At 36.6% G+C, this 26,125-nt stretch overlaps 1 protein-coding gene across 11 annotated transcripts in view; it reads left to right on the top strand.

The window, feature by feature from the left end:
• BMPR1B (bone morphogenetic protein receptor type 1B) overlaps positions 1 to 26,125 on the top strand; it is a 448,166-nt gene that overhangs the window by 366,712 nt on the left and 55,329 nt on the right. The window contains exon 1 of one of the 11 annotated variants that reach the window (XM_018049152.1): positions 10,841 to 11,293. Coding sequence is in view for 1 of the 4 variants with exons in the window: in XM_013964507.2 (XP_013819961.1) it covers positions 18,394 to 18,448 (55 nt within the window). In the remaining 3 variants the exon portion in view is untranslated. 11 annotated transcript variants of the gene reach the window in all.

Here is a 26,125-nt window from a genome sequence, read left to right as displayed (position 1 = left end):
TGATGTATAACCCTCCTTTCACATCTGTGTCATCAAGTTGTAGGATGAACTGGTACTTTGCTGCAGGGATGAGCTTATTTTGTGCTCTGCAGGAATCTGTTATGATAATGTCTGTGTGTATGTGTAATATATATATATATATGTAAATATTATATACATGTAGTATATATATTTGTCCTTATAAAACTACTTAGAAGACTTATAAAGTCTTATGTTTTAAAATGTTTTATACTTAAAAACTTAAATATCTTTCCTTCAAAAATTTTCAAATGCTAGACTCAGAGTTGAATGAGAATGTGAGCTAGTTAACACCAAACAATGAATTTCTTTGATCAAAAATTTCAGTGATTAATGGTATGCAAATTGTTTACACTTATACCGAACAAACTCCTTAAGGTACTGTTCTGAGTATTTTATACATACAAATGAATAAATGCCATTGCCCTCATTTTACAAATGAGGAAATTGAAGTTCATGGAGGTTAAGTAAATTGTTTGAGGTCACACAGCTAATTATTCAAGTTAGTAATCAGTTGGGTGGCTCACATGTAAATAAATTGTACTACTTGCCATAAGAGGGTGATAGTTGATAGGCCAGAATATGTGTGCAACTAACTGTTCTTCGATGTAGAGTAAGATGTGCAACATGGCAAAGTTCCATGAGAAATAAAAAAAGATGCATATAGTTCTGATTGTGAACTGTGACATAGATGATGGAAATAGAGGTGGCTATAGTCTGACAATTATGAGCAAAGACATAGGAATATGAAAAAAACCTCGTGAGTGTGATAAATATGGACAGAGAGCTGGAAAGATAGGTTGAGTCAATTAATTTTTCTTTTTAGGTTACTGGGTCTTTGTTGCTGTGGGCAGGCTTTCTCTAGTTGTGGCCAGAGAGAGCTCGTCTCCAGTTCCACGCAGTCGTCTCATTTCAGTGGCCGCTCTTGTTGTGGGGCATGGGCTCTAGGGCATGCAGGCTTCAGTAGGTGTGGTCCGTGGGCTTAGTTGACCTGTGACATGTGGGATCGTCCTGGACCAGAAATCAAACCCGGGTCCCAATGCATGGCAGGTGGATTCTTAACCACTGGACCATCAGGGAAGCCCAGGTTGAGTAAATTACAGTACCTTGGATGCCTTTTTAAGAACTTTGGAATTAGAACTTTTTATCTCGCTTCAGCTTTTTGATTTTCATAAGTTTATGCATGTGTATTGCTATTTTTAGTTTACAGTGAAAATGATGACCCTAGAAGTGGAAGAAAGATCAGAGATTTAATTGTTTATATGGCACAGCAAAACTGTCAGCTCAATCCTAGGGCTTTATATCTGAGCCTTGGTCATTTATAAAAATGGAAATAATTGTACACGCGTTGGTAACTGTGGTGAGAATTATACGAAAATGTGTGAAAACTCTGAGAAGAGTGTTTTGCTTGTGGTAAGTACTCCATAGCTTGTTTTCTTTCATTTGTGGCTCATTTCAGCAATTTTTATTTACTTCCCTGAAGCATACAAACCACATTGTGATAGCCTTTGTATACAGTATAGGGTTAATGGACAAGCCACTTTCTCCATGCAATTTTTAGATTGTCTTCTCATACATTTTAAAGTGAGTGACCGTATTACCTCTATGTTGTTTTAATTTTCTTCCTTTTAAAAACATAGGACATTAGAGTCTGGTGAAGTTAATATAACTGGCTATATATGTTTATATATTAACAGAAGGTCTGAGATACCTGATTAAATGTAGGCCAATTTTAAAATTTCATAACACTGGATGTTATAGAATGCCTATGTGTATAATTTCTGGATCTGTTTAACACATATATGTTTGTTCATGTAAGTATCTTGCAAAGTGTAAGTTCTGAAGATACAGAATATTGTTAAAAAGTAGTAGCTAATGTTAACAGTTGATAGCACCTTGAATTGAATATGACATATAAGGTATGCTATTTTTTTTTAATTTTTTTATTTTATTTTTATTTTTTTTTAAGTTTTTTTTTTAATTTTTATTTTTTAAATTTTAAAATCTTTAATTCTTTCATGCGTTCCCAAACATGAACCCCCGCTATTTTTAAGATGTGTGCTCAGTCGCGACTGACTCTTGGCGACCCCATTGAATGTAGCCTGCCAGGCTCTTCTGTCTGTTGGATTTTCCAGGCAAGAATATTGGAGCAGGTTCCCATATCCTTCTCCAGAGGGTCTTCCTGACCCGGGATCTAACCTGTGTCTTCTGCATTGGCAGGCAGTTTCTTTACCAATGCACTATCACGTACAGTGCTGTGAAGGCAAAGTTGATATGACATAGTAAACAAACCTTAATATGAGTGAGTAGTGTTGGTATACTTCATGAGTTGCATAATGTTCTATAGTTATTTCTTTGAACAGTTGTACATTTATTTATCACTGCTAGCAGGAGCCATGCTAATGGAACTTCCATGTGATTTCTTCCAAGTAGTGAAACTAATTTTAAAAACAAATTATAAAGTGGTTAAACTTGTTTGAAAATTAGAAATATGAGTTAGTACCTGTAGATAGTACCAATGATAAACTCTAGAAATAGTTATGTGTACCTATTTTATTCCTCCAGTCACTTTCTTTTTTATACACCTTTTAAAAGCTCTTTTAACTTACAGTTATTACAGAATATTGGCTATATTCATTGTGTTGTACATCCTTGAGGCTATCTTACACCCAGCAATTTGTACCTCCTGCTCCCCTACATCTGTATGGCCCCTCCTGCCCCTCCACACTAGTAGTAACCATTAGGTTTTTCTCTAAATCTGTGTCTGCTTCTTTTTTGTTATGTTCACTAGTTTGTTGTATTTTTTAGATTCCACATACAAGTGATATCATATAGTATTTGTCTTTCTCTGTCTGACTTATTTCACTGAGCATAATGGCATCCAAGTCCATCCATGTTGTTCCAAATGTTAAAATTTGGTCTTTTTTTATGGCTGAGTAGTGTTCATTGTATATATACCACATATTCTTTGTCCATTTGTGTATTTATGGACACTTAGCTTGCTTCCATATCTTGGCTGTTGTAAATAATGCTACTGTGAACATTGGAATGAGTGTATCTTTTCAAATTAGTGTTTTTGTTTTCTTGCATATATACCCAAGAGTGGAATTGCTGGGTCATGTGGTAATTCTATTTTTAGTTTTTTGATACACCTCCAAACTGTTTTCCATGGTGACTGCATCAATTTACTTTGCTACTAACAGTGTACAAGGGTTTTCTTTTCTTCATATTTTAGCCAGCATTTGTTATTTATGTTTTTTGATGCTAGACATTCTGACAGGTGTGAGGTGATTCCTCACTGTGGTTTTGATTTGCATTTCTCTGCTGAGCATCTTTTCATGTACCTGCTGGCCATCTGCATTTATTTCCTCTTTGGAAAAATGCCTATTCAATTCTTCTGCCCATTTTTTAATTGGGTTGTTTGTTTTCTTGATGTTCAGTTCTGTGAGTTGTTTATATATGTTGAATATTAATCCTTCATCAGTCATATCATTTCTTCTCCCATCTAGTAAGTTGCCTTTTTTGTTTTGTCAGTGGTTTCCTTTGCTGTGCAGAAGCTTTTAAATTTAATTAGGTCCCATTTGTATGTTTTTTATTTAATTTCCTTTAGGAAAAGGGTCAAAAAGTTATTGCTGTGATTTATGTCAAAAAGTGTTTTGCTTAAGTTTTTCTCTAGGAGTTTTATATTATATGATCTTACATTTGTATCTTTTATCCATTTAATTGCTCTGTTCTATTGTGCACTCAGCTTTCTTCACAGTCCAACTCTCACATCCGTACATGACCACAGTAAAAACCATAGCCTTGACTAGATGTACCTTTGTTGACAAAGTAATGTCTTGGCTTTTAAATATGCTATTTATGTTTTCAATTTTTAAAAGTGGAAATTTTACCAAGCAGCAATCACAATTCTTTAAATTGGTTCTGGTTTCTGGTAGTCACTTTATAACTTAAGTAGCTGGGGTGGAAGATGTATCCTTTTCTGTGTTACAAACTTCGCAGTCATTACCATCAAGTTTTAATCCATCAGTTCAATTCAGTTCAGTCTCTCAGTCGTGTCTGACTCTTTGCGACCCCATGAATCGCAGCACGCCAGACCTCCCTGTCCATCACCAACTCCCAGAGTTCACTCAGACTCACGTCCATCGAGTCAGTGATGCCATCCAGCCATCTCATCCTCTGTCGTCCCCTTTCCTCCTGCCCCCAATCCCTCCCAGCATCAGAGTCTTCTCCAATGAGTCAGCTCTTTGCATGAGGTGGCCAAAGTACTGGAGTTTCAGCTTTAGCATCATTCCTTCCAAAGAACCATAGATTTCTGGAAAATCAAGGCAACCTACATTTATTGGGAATTTACTCTGTCTCAGTCACAGGGCCTACACTAAGTGCTTTATATAGAACTTCATTCAATCTTAGCAATAACTACAAGAGTAGTAGACATGATTACTCCTATTTTCAAGATGGAGAAATGGAGGTCTAGAGAAATAACTGAGTTTTTCACAAGGTATACAGCTAATTAGCCAAGCTGGGCATGATCTTTAAGCCCATGTGTCCTCTTCTCTGAGTGCTGTCCAGGTTACACTGGCATCACAGACAATGTTCAGAACCTTCCTTTCACACTCCTGTTCCCATGTTTCAGTCCTTAGTAAACTAAAAAGTAATTTACTTGAATTTGCTCCATCAAAGTGGTGTCAAAGTCTTTCTTGAGCTTGAAAAGTATATGTAGAGGGGACAGAAGAAGTATCAGAAAAATTTAGCTGCATTTTCACATTCAGTTCAGTTCAGTCGTTCAGTAGTGTCCGACTCTGTGTGACCCCATGAATCGCAGCACGCCAGGCCTCCCTGTCCGTCACCAACTCCTGGAGTTCACTGACTCACATCCATCGAGTCGGTGATGCCATCCAGCCATCTCATCCTCTGTCGTCCCCTTCTCCTCCTGCCCCCAATCCCTCCCAGCATCAGAGTCTTTTCCAATGAGTCAGCTCTTCGCATGAGGTGGCCAAAGTACTGAAGTTTCAGCTTTAGCATCATTCCTTCCAAAGAAATCCCAGGGCTGATCTCCTTCAGAATGGTTCGGTTGGATCTCCTTGCAGTCCAAGGGACCCTCAAGAGTCTTCTCCAACACCACAGGTCAGAAGCATCAATTCTTCGGTGCTCAGCCTTCTTCACAGTCCAACTCTCACATCCATACATGACCACAGGAAAGACCATAGCCTTGACTAGATGGACCTTTGTTGACAAAGTAATGTGTTGGCTTTTAAATATGCTATTTACGTTTTCAATTTTTAAAAGTGGAAATTTTACCAAGCAGCAATCACAATAGAACATACACACACTCCCCTCTCTAAAATAACATAATCATAGGTATAAGATGAGTTAGCATTGTAGCTTCCCTCACATTAGATAATCCTTGAAACCTTCATAATAGGGAAGTTGTTCCGCAAGAGAGGAAGAAGTCACACCTGCCTGCCTGCCAGTGCCGGGCACTATTCTAGATGGTGAGGTTGTCGTGGTTAAGCCAAAGAGATATAACTCTTTCTCTGTTAAAGTTTATACACAAAATACATATTTCATTTGAGTGTTAGTAATAGCACATTTAAGACCTCATAATAGAAATACTGAATTTCTCCATACAATATGTTTAGGTGGAAAAGAAGATTTGCTAAGTGTATCCCTGGTATAAGAACCTTCAGTGATATAAAATCTAACTTTTCCTACAAACAGTAAATGCTGGAGAGGATGTGGAGAAAAGGGAACACTCTTGCACTGTTGGTCAGTCAGTTCAGTCGCTTAGTCGTGTCCAACTCTTTGCGACCCCATGAATCCAGCACGCCAGGCCTCCCTGTCCATCACCATCTCCCAGAGTTCACTCAGACTCACGTCCATCGAGTCCGTGATGCTGTCCAGCCGTCGCATCCTCGGTCATCCCTTTCTCCTCCTGCCCCCAATCCCTCCCAGCATCAGAGTCTTTTCCAATAAGTCAACTCTTCGCATGAGGTGGCCAAAGTACTGGAGTTTCAGCTTCAGCATCATTCCCTCCAATGAACACCCAGGACTGATCTCCTTTAGGATGGACAGGTTGGATCTCCTTGCAGTCCAAGGGACTCTCAAGAGTCTTCTCCAACACCATAGTTCAAATGCATCAATTCTTCGGCACTCAGCCTTCTTCACAGTCCAACTCTCACATCCATACATGACCACAGGAAAAACCATAGCCTTGTCTAGATGGACCTTAGTCGGCAAAGTACTGTCTCTGCTTTTGAATATGCTGTCTAGGTTGGTCATAACTTTTCTTCCAAGGAGTAAGCGTCTTTTAATTTCATGGCTGCAGTCACCATCTGCAGTGATTTTGGAGTCCCAAAAAATAAAGTCTGACACTGTTTCCACTGTTTCCCCATCTATTTCCCATGAAGTGATGGAACCGGATGCCATGATCTTCGTTTTCTGAATGTTGAGCTTTAAGCCAACTTTTTCACTCTCCTCTTTCACTTTCATCAAGAGGCTTTTTAGCTCCTCTTCACTTTCTGCCATAAGGGTGGTGTCATCTGCGTATCTGAGGTTATTGATATTTCTCCCGGCAATCGTGATTCCAGCTTGTGTTTCTTCCAGCCCAGTGTTTCTCATGATGTACTCTGCATAGAAGTTAAATAAGCAGGGTGACAATATACAGCCTTGACGTATTCCTTTTCCTATTTGGAACCAGTCTGTTGTTCCATGTCCAGTTCTAACTGTTGCTTCCTGACCTACATACAGGTTTCTCAAGAGGCAGGTCAGGTGGTCTGGTATTCCCATCTCTTTCATAATTTTCCACAGTTTATTGTGACCCACGCAGGCAAAGGCTTTGACATAGTCAATAAAGCAGAAATAGATGTTTTTCTGGAAGTCTCTTGCTTTTTCCATGATCCAGTGGATGTTGGCAATTTGATCTCTGGTTCCTCTGCCTTTTCTAAAACCAGCTTGAACATCAGGGAGTTCACGGTTCACGTATTGCTGAAGTCTGGCTTGGAGAATTTTGAGCATTACTTTACTAGCATGTGAGATGAGTGCAACCGTGAGGTAGTTTGAGCATTCTTTGGCGTTGCCTTTCTTTGGGATTGGAATGAAAACTGACCTTTTCCAGTCCTGTGGCCACTGCTGAGTTTTCCAATTTTGCTGGCATATTGAGTGCAGTACTTTCACAGCATCATCTTTCAGGATTTGAAATAGCTCAACTGGAATTCCATCACCTCCACTAGCTTTATTCGTAGTGATGCTTTCTAAGGCCCACTTGACTTCACATTCCAGGATGTCTGGCTCTAGATGAGTGATCACACCATCATGATTATCTGGGTCGTGAAGATCTTTTTTGTACAGTTCTTCCGTGTATTCTTGCCACCTCTTCTTAATATCTTCTGCTTCTGTTAGGTCCTTACCATTTCTGTCCTTTAAATTGATACAGCCACTGTGGAAAACAGTATGGAGTTTCCTTAAAAAAAAACTAGGAATAAAACCACCATATGACCCAGCAATCCCACTCCTAGGCATATACCCTGAGGAAACCAAAATTGAAAAAGATACACGTATACCATTGTTCATTGCAACACTATTGACAATAGCTTGTCATTCCTTGGTGGCTCAGATGGTAAAGCATGTGCCCACAATATGGGAGACCTAGATTTGATCCCTGGGTCAGGAAGATCCCCTGGAGAAGGAAATGGCAACGCACTCCAATAGTCTTGCCTAGAAATTTCCATGGATGGAGGAGCTTGGCAGGCTATAGTCCGTGGAGTCACAAAGAGTCGGACATGACTGAGCGACTTCACTTCTTTTCTTTCTTTCTTACAATAGCTAGAACATGGAAACAATCTAGATTTCCATCGACAGATGAATGGATAAAGAAGTTGTGGTACATATATACAATGGAATATACTCAGTCACAAAAAGGAACTCATTTGAGTCAGTTCTAATGAGATGGATGAACCTAGAACCTATTATACAGAGTGAAGTGAGTCAGAAAGAGAAAGATAAATATCGTATTCTAATGCTTATATATGGAATCTAGAAAATGGTACTAAATAATTTGCAGGGCAGCAGTGGAGAAATAGACATAGAGAAATAGACTTATGGACATGGGGACAGGGGAGGAGAGGGTGAGATGTATAGAAAGAGTAATATGGAAACTTACATTACCATATGTAAAATAGATAGCTAAGGGGAATTTGCTGTATGGCTCAGGAAACTCAAAACAGGGCTCTGTATCAACCTGGAGGGGTGGGATGGGGAGGGAGATGGGAGGGAAGTTCAAAAGGGAGGGGATATACATATACCTATGGCAGATTCATGTTGTGGTTTGACAGAAAACAACAAAATTCTGTAAATCAATCATCCTTCAATAAAAAAATGAATTAAAAAAATCTAACTGTTCTTAATTCAGAATTGGCTGTTTCCTGCAGCATGAAGTAAAAATGGCTCTTTGGAGATCAAGAGACTTAAACTATGTTCAGATCAAGACACGCACATAATTAAAGTTAGAGAAAAGCTTGTCTCATCGTGGTCAACCTCTGAGTATTCAATATGAAAAAAAAAAAAAAAAAAAAAACAGAACCATGCAGAAGAAATGGAAAATCCTGACTATGATAGCTTACAACCAAAAAGCAAAGCAAGCAAATATCAACCAGAACTAATTAGTGCCACCTTTAACAAATTCTTCTTCTCTTCTTAATTGCTTTTCTGAGAATGTGAACTTTGTGTACCTGTTTATTTTACTTTCATATTAATGAATCCCCTTTTGCTTTTCTCTAGTGTTTATCAGTATTTCATAACTGGCAGCATCTAAATGGTGACAGCTTAATTTTCAGTGCTCTGTGTCATTTATGTTTTCATTGATCTCTAAATTTATATTAATAATTGCTTTCATATCTGGCCCACATAATATTTTTGTGAGCTATCTAGTGTTTCCAACTGAAAATCTCTCCTTAGATCTCAAAAGGGTTCAATAATATATATATACATATTTTTTTTTACTCATTTTTCTTTCTTAAAATTATCTCTTATGCTCATTCCCTTCTCTTCCACTATTGTTAAAATTTCTTGGCTTATCTTAATATATACATAAATTTTATATATCTAGTGACCAGTAGTTTGTCATCTAGTATGGCAGTTCTCAAAAAATGATTCATAAAGATAGTAATAAGATGTATTATTAACATTTTCACTGATGATACAAAAGAGAAATAGTGGTTAGAACTGTTGATAGAACCTTAGTGCAAATGCAGACAGGGCATCAAACTGTTCCTTACTGCCATGTATTCAGAGTAAAATCAAACCATCAGGCACGCCAACTGACCAAACACCAAACCAGCTAACCAAACACCCACCACCCAACACCAGGCAAAAAGCTTTATTGTCATTTAATAATACCTTGATTAGATAATATCCTGAATGAAGCTGTTAAAATTATGATGTTTATTAAATTCCAGCCTCTGAGTGTACTTCTTTTTAATATTCTGTGTGACAAAATGTGGAGAATACATAAAGAAATTCTTCAGCATACTGAAGATGATGGTTACTCAACGACTTTTTTCATGAAAGGCAATTTTTACTATAAAGAATGACTCACAGACAAACTGTTGTTCTTCAGGCATGGGTATTTGCAGATGTATTCTCTAAAATGAACAGAGTGAGCCTCTCACTTCAGGGAAAACAACTGACAGTATTTATTGCTAATGATCAAATTCAAGCTTTCAAACAAAATTCAGGATCTGGAAGCTTGCAGGACTGATCTGCATAACTGAGCAAACCAAGATTTTTTTCCTCTGGACAACTAGTGCTCATTGTTTCATCTTCATGCGTGTATAAAAATCTATTCAAAGTGTATGACAGACAGTAGATTTTAATTTATCAGATTATGAAAATTTCATTGATAGGATTTCACACTCGACTTGAATCTAACTTTGAAGAGATGTCTATTAGTCCAGTGTTTGTGTAGTACTCCAAAGTAACCACTATTATGAAAAAAGTCTACTAAAATATAGGTCTTTTTCCAACTACATATCTGTGGCCATACATTCTTCGTATATGTCAGACACAATATATTGCAAAGGATATAATTCAGAAGCAGATACCCAGTTTCTTAAGTTCGACATTAAAGAGACTTGCAAAAATGTAAAACAGTACTACATTTTTCGTTTTTCTGAAAGCATGTTAAAATAAATGGGTTCCCAGGTGGCACTAGTGATAAAGAACTCACCTGGTGATGCAGGAGACATAAAAGACACAGGTTCAATCCCTGGGTTGGGAAGATTCCCTGGAGAAGGGGATGGCAACCCACTCTGGCATTCTTGCCTGGAGAATCCCATGGACAGAGGAGCCTGGCAGGCTGCAGTCCATAGGGTTGCACAGAGTTGGACATGACTGGAGTGACTTAGCATGCACACATACATATTTAAAAACTGTTCCGTTTTAATTCCTAATTTAGTAAATGGTAGCTATTATCCATAATAAAGTTATGGATAAAGTTTATCCATAAATAAAAATATAACATTCTTAATAATTTTTAATTAGGGGAAAGAATCTTGAGAGCAAAACATTTGTGAACCGCTTGTCTAGAGGAGTCACTGCTTTTCAGAGTCACAGAGCCAAGAGTTTACCTCCCACCTTTGTCTGCTGCTCACTAGTTTGTTTTCAGAAAAATAACCTCTCCAAGCCCTAGTCCCTTCATTTATAAAATGAGCATTTTGAGGATTATATTATATGAGATTTATCAACACTTAATTGGGGATAGATAAAGGCTTTTTTAAATTAAATACTTAATCCCCTTGAGACTCCTTGAAGTGGAAGTCCTGTAACTGTGAAGTGTTTGAGATTTTTAAAAAATTAAGAACTGACCTAAGAACAGCTAATACAAGGCAGTACTGAGATTCTTATATTTTCTTAAGATAGTATTCAATACCCTCTTTTTAGGCTATAGATGCAAAAAAGAATGTATATCAGCAATGTGAAAGTTATGTGGAACCATACTACGTCTGAAGTAGGAGGGAGGTTAGAGAACACACTTTCCTACCATCTCCTTTTACTGATAAGGACATTCAGGGCACACAAATATATCATTGTGACCCCTGAATTGCTTTGAACCTGAAAGTATTTTTAACATAATTTTTATCATCCTTTCTTACCTCCCATTCTTTGCTTGGCTGGACTGAAATAACTCAATCTTTGGCAACAACTATTCTTACCATCCCACACAGATGCCGATGAAAACAAAAGCACATAAAGGAAGAAAGAAGACAGAAAGGATATGGTAAATAACCGTAACCTTCTGTGTCTACTGGCTGATCTGCTTTTATTTTGTTCATTATTTTGATTTTTTTAAACCTTGAGAACTCAGTATTTGTTGGAAATTTAGCTGAAGTAATTTAAGAAGGGGATGTTTGGGGAGACTTGACGCTAGTAAAAAGGACAGAAGGAACCAGCCGTGTTTGGAACAGGAGAATGTATATGCCAGTCAGCGCCAGACAACCCATCTCCGCAGAACAGGCTGATAAGACTCCTGGCTGACACTCGTTTGGTAATTTCTAGAGAGGAAGGCGTAGTTCTCTGCTACACATGCTAATGCTTCTCCTCCTCCTTACCCACAACCCATTGATACCTTATGGACAGTGGCATTAAGGCTTGGTGCTGCCACTTGATTAGGGTTATTCTTTCTTTGTTTCTTCATAATTTGCTCCCTTTTTACTATTACTTCATAGAATTGAAAGCGTGAACTTAATATACTCTATCAGAGTAAAATCCAGCCTTTATTTAAACATAGCTTGTATAAATAATCAGCTCAAGGGAAGTGAAAGTTATTTCCAGGTTATTCTATGTGTTAGTTTAATTTTAGAAATTCCCTGCTGCCGTTCAGTTTGGGCTGTGTGTCCTGTCACCTTTCCCCTTTCTCTAACGTAACACAATCTCCTTTCACATTTATCCAAACTCCTTTTTCAGTAAACTCATTAATGCAAGCCCACAAGCATACAGAATTTTGTATGCATGTAATATTCTCTAAATATGTAAAGATAGACATCAGCCTTTAAAAATCTGCCTGAAAGTAGATAGGTGAAGTCAGGGGCATCCATATATACTGCCATATTTATTACGTAAAGTACGCGTACTTGTTATGAATGATTTTCTGTACTTGTTGCCAGATGGGCTTGGGTTGATTTTTATTCCTCCTGTCCATGACTAGTTATGAGGTTAGGCAGTGGGAGGTGGGATGCCCTTTTTCCAAAGTGTTTATTGAGTCAGGGGAGAGCTGGAAGTAGTTAGTGATAGAACATGTATTTTGGAATATTTGGGTCACCAGAGCAACCAGAGCAACTGCTTCTTTCTGCGCAGATTCTTTTCTTTAGAAACACCCACGGTCACTCTCTTTGTTACCCACCCAGGGAATGCGGTCATGGGAAAAGCAGTCGCCCTGTGGCACTGTTGTGTTATGCGGTTGACTCAGGGTCATTTCCTTCACATTGAGTTTCTAATCTAGACAGGTATGTTTGGCTGAGTCTTTTCTTGTGATCTAATTCATTCATTGGTATTCCTTCCACAAACATATCCTGAGAACCTGTGTTTACTATCTATGCCTTAGTTGGTCAATCATCACTGTGCTGGTTTTCCAAACAAAACTTTCTGGACATTCTGGAGATTTCCAAGTTGATAGCAAACCTCAGGCTAGAAACGACAATTCCTTCACCTGTTTGGAATCTAGTTATCCTGTTATACGTGTGACTTGGCCTATTGTAAGATGAGTTGGTGCTTGGTTACATGTTTTGTATATAAGTTACTACATTTTGATATAATGGCACAAGCATCAGCATCTCAGGTTTTCCTTTCAGGGCTCCTTTGCACTTTCTTCCCAATATACTCATTTTCTCTTTGTCCTAAAATCCTTTTCCAGCTGGGCTGATCTAGCCTGGGAAAACTGTTCTTTGTTCATAACCCAGGAAGGAACGGATGAAGGCAAACCATCCTCTGTGAGAAACTGGCCTCGGCTGTGCATCTGGGTGTGTGAGACCCAGCAGACAAATGGCAGGGTGGCTCCCCTGAGAGGACAAGTAAGGATGAAAGCTCCCAGTTAGGATGTGTGTGTTGAGTAGAGCGGGCAAACAGAGACATTTCACACCTGGTGTTTCCTGTCTCCTCAGTGGGAATGGGAGGGAAGAAAGGAGACATCTGGATCTTCAAGAACAGTGGAGTTTTTGAGAAGCCACTGTGGGTTGGGAGATAAATGAGGATGGAAGGTAGGAAAGAGTCTCACATTTTTTTCAGACAGGACTATTCTGCGCATATACTCGAGTGGAGGGCCCCTGCCTTTGTTTTCCCGTGCATTGTAGAATATTAGTGGTGAAGACCTCAGGGTTTGCTGCTACCAAACAGAAAAGTAAAGCTGAGAAACTTGGCTTGTGTAGATATGCAATTTAAAAGCACATTGATCAGCCACTACCGATTATACTGCAGAAGTGGAGAGTGCCCCGTGCATCTGCTCTGAGCATCAGCTCTTGGTCTGACTCAGACTCTGGGTGATGGACTGAGTGTATATGTGTGTGAGAGAAAAGGAAAGGTTATATAAAATAGTAAATCTTTGGAATGAACGTTTATATGATTTATATGTTTTTAAAGTCTAGATTGATATGTTTACCTCTCAATCATTAATAAACTCAGAAATCTATGACTATTAAGTCTTTAATGGTAGGCAGAATTTTTCTGATCTTGATTCATTTAATGGTAAGAATTTCCTTCTAGTCACTAAAAAAGATTCAGAACATGTCACACTTACGTTACTGTTTGAGTTTAATATAGGTTTTGAATGGCTAACTACAGTTTTTTGTTTGTTTGTTTGTTTGTTTTTAACACAGACACTGGTAGTTTCAGAATTGAAATACTGTTTCCATCTTTCTGTCTTAGGCTTGGTCTCCTCAAGACCAGGTGGCTATTAATGTGAACCAGTTTTTCTTAAGCATTTGTTACTGATATCCTAACGTTTGGTTTTTTGCGGGTTGTCGTAGTTTTCATGATGTGACAAAAACTTAATGTTTATTGATATCAAATATTTTATTGTTGTTCAGCCTGCTGAATTGTCAGTGAAGTAGAACAGAAGAGGTGATATTGAAGAAAACATTAAAGGTTTGCTAAGAGGTGGCAATAAATGTGGTATTACTAGCAGAGATGCTTTTGAACAATACTGCTAAGGAATAGGTCTAATGAGATTTGGGATGTTGTTTAAAGTTAGTCAGCATTAGTGTAATGTTCTTTCAGGGAGCGTTTGTAATGCCCACAAGAATGTGTCAGTGGAGTGATCAGATTCCAGGCGAACCTTCAGTTGCTTTCAGTAGTTGACATAACACACACCTGTGTGTTCTCTTTTCTGACCTCAAAATTGTTTTGAAAAACTTCTGACATCTGGAAGTGTGAAAAAGAACAGATTTTGACTTGTTTTCTGACAAGTGGGAAGAATAAGTTCTAAATGTAGTATGTTTTACTTGTGTATGGTACTTGCAGAAAGCGCCATGTTTATCTCACAGACTTCTAATCAAGTATGGAATAAAACCTCTGAGTTACATGACAGATTAATATTTTTCTTGCAGCATTTTAACATGCTAGAGATGGAAATATGTATATACGTACACATTTACATAATATTATAAATGTAGATGAATGAACAGTTGCACTCAGTTGTATTTCTTTTTCTTGGAAGGAGTCATTTAGGAATTTTCTATCAAAACAAATTGTTTGTGAATAGGAATAGTGCTGATAAGAAAACTGACCCAGTTCAACTTTAACTTTTACATAGTGACAGGTAAAGCTTTCCTTGATAACATATATTTGCTCAACCTCAGTATTATCATAAATGCTGTCACTGAAAAGAAAATATCAAGTATCAATAAATTTTCTTTGAACTCGAATTACTCTGCAATAATTTTGGTAACTGAATCAGTTGGTCTTTTAAAATATATGGTCTGTGTTTTATATATTATATTATAAAATAAAGAGCTTAATGATTTTGAATGCTCTGGTATCCTAGATTGATTTTTATTAAATCTGCAGATTTTTCTTTTCACAATTAAGCTTCACTTGGTTTGGCATCAGCAGCTTATTCTTTGCGATCTGTTTAATTGAATAGCTTCTGCTGTTTATCCTAAAATGCAGATAAATGGCTTTCAGCACACTGTTTATAGTTTAGTAGTTCCTGAAGTGAGTCAACATTATCTCCTAGCGTCTACATGTCATAACTAATGATCTCTCTGCTTATGCTTTCTTGCTGGTGAGGAGACACTAAACTCTACAGAGGAGAAAGCCCTGAATACTTGGGGGTGGAGGACTTATTTGGGATGGGGCCTATTGAACAGCTTCCCCCCCGCCCCCGCTTATTGGTATGAAATGGGAAGAGAAATATTTCCTTTACCATGATTTCAACTGCACAAAAGCAATCACGAAGTCCTGTATTCTAAGGACTGGGATGAAAAATTGGGGGGATGTAACTACTAGAGGGATTTGTTTTATTCCAGATTATCTCTCTAATTAATAATTAGCACAATTTTGATCCTTTCCTGGCCAGGCTGTTTGATATGATGGTAGAGAAGGAGAGCCAGGAGGAAATTTTCCTGTTACCACCAAATAGTTACTGTGGTTTCAGTGATGAAAACAAATAGTTTCTGGTCTGCAAAGAAAGATGAGAAGAAAATAAGTAACCTTCATTGTTGAAAATAAATAACCATCATTTATCACAGTGAAGTCTATTCATTCTGAAAGAACCTCATGCTCTTTCTTTAAGGAAAAAACAAAACAAAAGTCAAGGAGACTTCACTCCTACTGAGAATCAGCAGGCTTGATGGTTGTTACAGTAAAGTTGACAAAGTTTTGCCAATCTCTGGTTCATTAAAAAATGAGAGTTCTTGCCTCCCATACTGAATATCTGAGTTTTTAGGTAGAGAACAGGACCTTCTGTAGGTGAACTTAGAAAAAGACTTAATAACTGAAGAACAAATTCTTTAATTTTGGTAAAATATTTTGCTTGATCTTAAGTATTCTTTGTCAAAGTGGGAAACCTTCTAACTGAAGTGGTCATTTAAAATAGCTACTGTCCTTTTCTCCTATATTAATGTTATTACTTATTGTTGGGAGTACTTTGGTAATTTAAATAGAACATGATTAAGTATATATTTTTTATTACTCTGATACTGAAATTTAAAATCATATACCAATTTATCAAAATATTTCAGGGTGAAAAGAAAAACATTATACACAGAGATATGTCTGCCTTTTGTTGATGTGGCTGAGAATAACCATATTTGTGAGAGTTACTTATAGCATCTTAGATTCAGGGGTTTTTTGGAGGGTTTGGTTATCTTGAGTACCATATTGATAATTATTTTAAAAAGGAGAAAGAAAACATTTTTACTTTAGAATATGATGTATGGGCAAGTACTTTTTGGCATCACTGAGGAGTGACAGGTTGGATGAAGAACTACAAAGAAGGAACATTTGAAGGTAAGATCAGACTTTTCAAAACCTGAGCCACTTAGTCTGCTAGGCTTTATACAATTACAAAATTTTAAAAGTAAGATTGCTTTTGAAGAATGTTTTGAAAAACTGAAGCCATTTGTTTATTGAAAGAGGGAAAGCTTGAGAAACATCAGGCCAGAACGTTCCAATGGATGTCATACCCAGATTTACGATAACAAAATCATTATAATAACATAGTCTCAGTTCATATCTTTCCTTGGTGTTTCTGCTCAAACATCAATAAGACTTTTGCCTTTGACAACCTTATTCCAAAAAATCAAACAAAGCTGATGGTGGTTCAGAATCTCAGTACTATTTTAATGGTCAATTAAGTATAATTTCAGAAAAAAATTTTTTTGTACTTAAACATCAGTAGTCTATATTTATTTTTTGCTAGTCATATAAGTACCCAGAGCCCAATTCAGTTTTCTTGTTTGGTTCAGATGCACAGACCAAAATATGGGAATAGTTAGGAAAATATTAATACAATGTTTTGTGGCATACTACCACAAACCTTGGTCCTTCTTCAGTTAGCCTCACAGTGTTATCTGGAACTTTAAATGCAGTATTATCTTCAGCACTGCTGTCCAAATATAAAGGAAAGCTCTAAGACCTGTCAGATTCTAATGAGTATTTTTATATACTGCTTTTGTTAGTAGGTAATTAATGTCTAATTAATGAAAACAAAAAATATTGTTAAACATTTTAGTATATACTTTATATGTAAAATTTTAAATTGATATATTTTCTTCATTTCAACTCTTTTTGTATATATAAATGAATGTTTAACCATCTGCTACTAGGAAAGGGTGTCTGGTTTTTGGGTAAGTTTTTAGATTATTTAAAATGGCATGGACACTGGCCTAGGGGACAGATGGTTTTGTGTTTATATAACAGAGTGTAAATGGAAAAATAGTGAAAATTTTGGTATGAGTGAATGGTCAGCAGCCCTTTTATGACAAAAGAACAACAATAACAGAAAAAATAACTTTTAATCACTCTCCTGGATTAGATTTTAAGGTTTATGAGTTAGTGGCCATTTCTTCTTCACCTCTATGAAATCAGAATGCTTTGTAGATAGCTTTAGTGTATGATAAATATTTCTCAAATCAATCTGGACTTGCCAGCAATTTAATGCTGGCTAAAATAAATATTTTATGGTGTCTTAAGCCACCCATGATGAATAAGATAGTTGTGTTTCAAATATAAATTTTATATAAAAAATTCTGAGTCAAGTCCAGTGATATGGTGGACTTAATAAAAAGATAAAATTAATGGTAATCATTTGGTTTCAGTTTTGCCAGCAAAAGGAGTTAGACGTCTAGAATAGGTAAACCTCTTTAAAGAAAGATTTTTAAATGTTTGTGTAGCTGATCGATTTGTGAAGTTATGCTTATTTTAAAATAAACCCAAGAGTTGCATGTTGATGTACCATTCTAAATGTCAAAAGGATAATGTCAGAAATAGATTTCTAGATACTTGAATGTTGTATGTTTTTCTGCCTTGCGTATAATCAGAGGCAGCTTTCAACCATCTGGAAATGTTACATAATACACTGTGGTCAATGATTTTTTTCTTTTCTTTTTATTTATTTTTTTGATTCTAAGGTTTCTTTTCTCTTTCACCTTTCCACTGTCATATGCCATGTATCTTGAACATAGCTCAGTGCCTGACCAGAATAATCTCTTTTGCCAGCTCATAATCAAAGGGAGTACCGAGAAAAACAGCTGAGCTGTATTAGGCAACCACTGTCTGGACTGCATTTCTTAACTGGTGAATAACACATCACAGGTGCAGGATTAGAGCTGCCTACGGTGCTGGGCTCTTTAGTGGACACCCCTGGCAGTTCTGTGCATCCTCCTCATGTCTCATCCCAGGGAACCTGGCAACGATCTTAGCAAGCGTACAGAAATCGCGAGTGAGTAGTGGGAGATGCTTTTTATCTTACAGAGGCTGTTTATCCCCCTCCGGAAATGTAAGCCAGACCAGTTAAGATGCTTCTGGCACACACAAAAGAGATGATGGAACTTAGTCCTTCCTGGCATAGAGGGTGGAGAACAGGACAGTTCAGGGGGTTCAAAAATTTTATGCATGAAAATTACTGTACATGACAAGCAGATAGTTTAGCTTGGCTGTCCCTGCAGTGTACGATTGAGGTTACTTTTAAACTGCTAAATATCGTGCATACATTGTTTGAACTTCTGTGTTGTCTGTGTGTTGGAGTGGGGGCCTGTGTTTGCCCTTACACAGTTTCTAGTACGGTCATGATTAAAATCAAGTGTTATGGCTGTGTAAAGTCTTTGTGGCATAATTTGTAGTTTTTGACATAGTAAATTCTTTTGCTATCTGTGACATGTAAGTCTTAATTCATAGATTATCGAAGTCTAAGTTACTTTCTTGCAAGTACGATATTTACAATATAAAAATATTTTAAAGTATACATTTATGATTTAAATATTAGAAGGAATCAGTGTTTTGAAGATTTAGTTTCTAAATCATTTACTTTAATCAGGAAGGTTATAACTTGTTTTACGGTAAAAAGTATGCAGTCAGAGAAACTAAGGCAAGTATATTTTAGTAATTCACATCATTTTTGCTATCTTAAACTTTTCTAAGAATCATGACACGTAATTGTAAACAGAGCCATGTAAAGAGCGCTGCAGGTTTTGTATGGTTGTTTTTTTAGTTTTTCTGTTTAAACTCCATATAATAGCTTTCTAATATTCAGATTTTGCTGCAGGTTATCATTATTCCATGTTGTTTCATCATAGACCTTTAAATTCACTGGTGATGATAGTAGTTAATATTGGTGTATTGTAAGTTAAGTTTTAAAATATACATATTCTATTTTATTCCTCAAACATTTAAACATTTGAAATAGCAATATATTTGCATTTTTAAGGTCGGTAAACTCCTCACTAAAGTATCCTTTAACTATTATCCAATTAGAGGATACAGAAAGGATTAGAAACAGAGAGAGATCCTAAATGCTTTCCAGGTTTTTTCTTTGGGGAAAAAGAATAACATGAACCTGGTGATTTGGTTTCTGATCTATCTGGCTTCATTGTCACTTCTCTTCTTTACATAGATGTCTGTTCAAAGTAGTTTTACATATCAAGCTGTCTTGGGAGTGCTTTGCAAAGCTGTGGAGTAAGTTTTGGTGTGATGGCAAGTAAAACATCCACTTTGATTAGCTTCAGAACTCTGTGAAACAGAGCATTGATAGAAACATCACCGAATAAAACCAAAGCTCCTGGCTTGGCAGTCTGCCATGTCCTGGTGGACATTATTGTCAAAGAGGCTGTGGTTCAGTTTCTTTTCCGAAAATGTGGATTTAAACAGACATACTAAGTATTTTAAAATACAGAGATATTTTTGACCTTTAAAATGATCCTTTTAGCTGTGATTATGCTTTTTTATGAATATAGATTCAGTTTGATGTTAAACTATCTTTGAACATGGTGGTTACTTGCTTGTAAAGTTTATTATTTCTTATATTGACATTTTTACTAAGATACTTGTAACCATGTTGTGTTTTAGTGTTTTCAAAGGTTTTTAATATCTGTGAACATTTTGCTTGAGCTTCTCAAAACTCAAAAGCTTTAAAACCTGAGGGAAAGATATCTACTGTTTTACCCTTAAAAAATAAAAATGTGATGTCCAAATAACTATAACTGCTATTATAATCAATTATGATGCTCACTTGGGCTCATAACTCTGTATTAGTTACCTGGAAAACAAATGTACATGTTGTATGGTCCCATTTATGTAATATTTCATTTTTTAAATGATTTGCTCGACTCATAGCATCTCAGAATATAAAACACTTGAATTATTGAAGTTTTCACTTTTTACCCAGATGTTGTAGGGTCTCTGGGCAGAGCTTGCTCGATATAAAATGTTGAAAACATGATTGTCTTACAGAAGCTGAGTGATGTAGTGATATGGATGTGTTAAGTATAGTGAAGAGAGAAACAATTGCCAGCAAATGGAAACATTTATAACAAAATATTTTATTATAAAGGCCCTGGTTTCTATAGTGGTCCAGCATGTCTCTAACATGGTAAAACTAATGTGTTTTTCTTACCCTATTCAGCAGTGTCAACAATGAACCGCTGAAATGAAACAACTGTCAGAATCCCTGGTTTTGGTGCTTATGTTTTCCATAAAAGTTATTGGTTGATTACTGCCACTCCTGGTCATCTTCCCTCGTGTGCCTCCTACCTGAGACTTAGTTATATTTGACAATTCTGTGTGGCATTGTGACATCCATTTTATTGTTCGCATACACTGTTTTTGGTTTTCCATATGTAGTTGATTTGTCTTACTATATTCCACATGCAGCCGATTTGTCTCACCAGCAAGATTGCTCTGTTGCTGAAGGGACCTCCAGTGCTCTTGGCCACTGTGTTATGTAGATGGAATGAGTTTAATGATTCATTTTTACCACAGGGAAAAAAGAAAATGAGTAACAATGTATTAGCCACGAACAAACTATCCATGTTTCTGAAACCAAAAAGCTCAATATTTTTATAGACTTTTTGTGCACAGTGATGAACCTAAAAAGGCAGTTAATGGAAATAACATAAAAGAAAGGGGAATTGAAGAAAAAGAGAGAAATCAGGATGAGAAAAAGGGTGGGGAAAGAAGAAAAGGAAGAGAAGTAGAAACATTTAGGAGATGAAGCCTTAGAGAAAAGGAACAAAAACAGTGAGGGAAAGAGGAAAATATGAAGAACAAAAGCAAAAAAAAAAAAAAAAAGGCGAAAAAACAGAAGCTTTAGCAGCACAGATAACAATGACAATTTACTGTTATTCACTCAGTATGTTCAGGGAGCTGTGATGGGTGCTTTCTTTGAAATAGCTCGTCCAGTTCTCATAGCAAGCCAGTGTGTGCTGACACTCTCCACAGCCTCTGTTAAGTGACTTACTAAGGCCACAGAGCAAGGCAATAGCTAAGCCGGGTTTGAACTGTTTTACTCCATATCCTGGTCAAGTCTGAGTCCACTGCTTGGTGACTACACATGATACGGTTTGTCACTTGGCATTCCATGCCCTTCTATAGCATGCTAGCCCCTGGACTCATCACCAACAAGCCTCCCTTGTCCCTCTCTCCTATGACTTCTGAGACTCTTGAAGGAGAAGGACACTCCTGAGCAGTTAACATCACTATTAATAATGGAAATTCTACTCTTTCTTTATAATGCATGAGATTTTGCTTTGATATTTTTGTTTCTAAGTTGTATTTATATTTTGTTTTCAAGAGTTTAGGCACATATTCCAACTTTTTATTAATGATTGAGTTTCATGTTGTTTATATATATATTTTTAAGTTCTGTTGCAAACAGCATAGAAAGCTTGTTTGAAACTGTCTTAGTATACAAGAGGGTTAGGCAATGAAAATTGAAGTCAGGACTTTTGAATTGAATATATTTCTAAGATAGTAAATTAAATTATTAACTTGAGTTAAATGATTCAAGGTTTAGGTGATAAAAATAAGTTGTCTATTTAAACCTACTATTCAGGATCACTAAAGCTTGAAAATTAATATTATTTTCAAACTCTGATTCATGTTTTATTCCTGTGTATTATAGGTTTTTATTTTTAACCAGTATACTCATTAAACCAGTTTTGGTTGAGAAAGGAAATGGGCATTGATTCATGTTATTTATTAATATAGCAGTGTGGATAGTGGTAGAATGGACCATTCTCAAAGCACCACTGGACCGTTCGGTGCTTTCGTATTGTCTTCCACTAATCTTTTTACCCAAGATACTTGAAGTACAAACTTGTATGATATGAATTTCAGTTCCTCTTCTTGCTCCGGCCTGCCCTCTGGTGAAGATGAGGTAGAACAGAGAAGACACTCAAAATTTTGTTAATTTTTGAGATATTTGGAGTGAAAAAAAAAAAAGAAAGAAAATGAGAGCAAAATAGATTACTAGTAGATTCTGTGGCACCAGATAATTATATGTCATCTTTAAATGAATTTTGAAGAGTCACAGCTCTTTTTTAGTCCATTGCATATTTGAGATTTAATTTTCTTGGATTATCCCTATTCATAAAGATTGTTCTCTATGTGTTTTAATGTGGTAGTGGATTCTAATATTCTCTTCACTGTGACGTATAAAACAATATGTATATCACAAACTTAAAATGATTTATTGCATTTTTGAAATGACAAGAATGTTACCAAGAAAAAAAAAATCAGAACTAAGTTTAGCTAAAATGTACTTTAATATATAATAAATGTACTGTAGGATAGGGCTTCCCTGGTAGTTCAGACGGTAGAGTGTCTGCCTATAATGCGGGAGACCCGGGTTCGATCCCTGGGTCGGGAAGATCCCCTGGAGAAGGAAATAGCAACCCACTCCAGTATTCATGCCTGGAAAATCCCATGGACTGAGGAGCCTGGTGGGCTACAGTCCATGGGGTCGCATGGAGTCGGATATGACTGAGCGACTTCGCTTCGCTTCACTGTAGGATATGACCTGTTAAGCCTTTTTAGTTGAATGGAAGTCACACTGTTGCATGATGATAATTTTTATTTCATGAAGTTTGAGCAATTTGCCTGAAAAATCTATAAATCTATCTCATATGAAAATATGTGTTGAAATATGTTCTTTCTATCCTTGTTGAGAGTTTTTTAAAAACATAAATGGATGTTAAATTTTGTCAAATGCTTTTTCTTCATTTATTGATATGATTTTCATCCTTCATTTTGTTAATATGGTGAGTTGCACTGGTTGACTTGTAGATATTGTAACATCCTTCCATCCCTGGAGTAAATCTCATTGGATCATGGTGTATGATCTTTTTAATATATTGTTGGATTTGGCTTGCTAATATTTTGTTGAGGATTTTTAGATATGTTCGTCAAGAATATTGACCTGTAATTTTCTTTTCTTATGGTGTCCTTTTTTGGCTTCATAACATGATTTTGGAAGTGTTTCCTCTTCTCCTGTTTTTAGAAGAATTTGAGAAGGATTGATATTAATTCTTTGGATTTTTGATAGAAGTGACCAGTGAAGCCCTCTGAAACTAGACTTCCGGTTGTTGGGAGGCTTAAATTCTTGATTCAGTTTCCAGATCTTTTTGCTGCTACTAAGTCACTTCAGTTGTGTCCGACTCTGTGTGACCCCATAGACGGCAGCCCAACAGGCTCCCCCGTCCCTGGGATTCTCCAGGCAAGAACACTGGAGCGGGTTGCCATTTCCTTCTCCAATGCATGAAAGGGAAAAGTGAAAGTGAAGTCGCTCAGTCGTATCTGACTCTAGTGACCCCATGGACTGTAGCCCACCAGGCTCCTCCATCCATGGGATTTTCCAGGCAAGAGTACTGAAGTGGGGTGCCATTGCCAGATCTTTCTAATAGCTACATAATCTTTTGTGTACTATACACAAAAAATTAACTCAAAATGTATTAAAGATATGAATGTAAGACCTGAAACCATGTAACTCCTCAAAGAAGACATAGATGATAAGCCCCTTAACTTAGGTCTTGATGATTTTTTTGGTTTTGACACCAAAAAAGACAAGGAAAAATAAATGAGAGGGAATGCATCAAAAAAAAAAAAAAAAGCTTCTGCACAGCAAAGGGAAACCATCAACAAATGAGAAGGGAACCTACTGAATAAAAGAAAATATTTATAAGATGTATAAGGAGTTGATGATCCAAAACATATAAATAGCTAATACAGCTCTTCCCTGGTGGCTCAGTGGTAAAGAATCCGCCTGCTAATCCAGGAGACATGGGAGACGTAAGTTTGATCCCTAGGTCTGGAAGATCCACTGGAGAAGAAAATGGCAACCCATTCCAGTATCCCCTAGATGGAGGAGCCTGGTGGGCTACAGTCAATAGGGTCGCAAAAGAGTCAGACATGACTTAGCAACTGAACAGTAACATACAACTCATTAGCCAAAAAATGAATAAAAAACCAAAGTCCTATTTTAAAAAATGAGCAGATGATCTGAATAGTCATTTTTTCCAAAGAAAGACATATAGATGACCAACAGGTACATGAAGAAAACATTAAACACCATTAATCAATAGGGAAATAGGTATCAAAACCTCAATTAGATATCACTTCACACCTGATAGAATGGGTCTTCTCAGAAAGACAAAAGATAACAAATCCTGGTGAGGATGTAGAGAAGAGAAAACCCTTGTGCATTGTAAATTGGTGCAGCCACTGTGGAAAACAGTATACACATCCCTCAAAAAACTGAAAAATAGAACTACCATAAGATCAAGCAATTCTACTTCTGGGTGTTTATCCAAGGGAACAGAAACGAACTTGAAAAAAAGAATATCCACCTCTGTGCAGCGTTATTTACAATGACCAAGATACAGAACAACCTAAGCGCCCAGCACGGGATGGATGTTGTACCCCTGACACTAGTATTGTATGGCAGTTATGCCACACTTTAGATTTTATAATCTTTTTAAACTGTATTCTTAAGCTTTTAATATGAGTCTAATCAAATGTATTTATTCTCCTGCTACTGCTTCTCTTACCCCGTTCTCTATTTAGCCTCCAAATTATCACTCATTGACTTTAATTTTATCTTGTGATTGGAAATATTGTGAATTGTTTGATAATGATTCTCATTTCATAAGAAATAAACACATCTATACGAGTAACCGACTCCTAAGTAGTAATTGTACCATTTACATAGATTACTCCTTTGATTATTTTAGCAAAAGCAAATATAAAGCACTCTTTACCTGTCTCAGATTTGCATTTAACTATCCATTTATTTAATGCTTTCTTAAAAGCAGTCATTTATCATCTCACTACTTTTAGTTTTTGGGTCACATTATATGAAGGTAGCCTTTATATGTTCTTTCAGTGTTGTCTGTTAACTCAGTTTGCAGAGATGAAATGTTTAATATGAGCTAACTGTACTTACCTTTTTGTTCTTGTGAATGTGGTTTTGTTAAAATAGCATGCATTTTGACTACATGTTAAAGTGTTAAGCATTTTAGAAAGGTTATGCAGCAATATTTTATCTCTGCAATCTGTATAGAAAGGATGATTCTTAAACCTTCTGGTTAGCATGTTTTCCTTTCTAGTGTCTCCTCAAGATTTGTTTTATATTACTAGTTATTTAACCCTTTTCGTCCTTGTAGTGGAATTTTGTAATTAAAATGCTCTGTAAACTATTCCTTTGAACAAAAATTATGGTTTAACCGTCTTTCTTGTCAGTAAATATACTTCTACATCGACATTTCAGTAACTACATAGGAATCTCTTTTAAAAAATCTGATTATACCCCTGGTAGCTCAGCTGGTAAAGAATCTGCCTGCAACGCAGGAGACCTGGGTTCGATCTCTGGGTTGGGAAGATCCTCTGGAGAAGGGAATAGCTATCCTCTCCAGTATTCTGGCCTGAAGAATTCCATGGACTGTATAGTCCATGAGGGTCACAAAGAGTTGGACACAACTGAGTGACTTTAACTTTTTTTTACAGATTATTAATAAGTAATATTGTGAAAAGACTCTTTCTAGCTAAATTTTATGTCATTATTTAAGTTAAAGTGAGAGAATATCATAAATCCTTTCTTAAAACACTTCTTACAATATGACACCTTATT

The sequence above is a fragment of the Capra hircus genome, chromosome 6 (assembly GCF_001704415.2).
Source record: "Capra hircus breed San Clemente chromosome 6, ASM170441v1, whole genome shotgun sequence".
In the NCBI taxonomy this organism is placed as follows: domain Eukaryota; kingdom Metazoa; phylum Chordata; class Mammalia; order Artiodactyla; family Bovidae; genus Capra; species Capra hircus.
The sequence above is the reverse complement of the archived record's forward strand: the minus strand, read 5'-3'. Positions and strand labels throughout refer to the sequence as shown.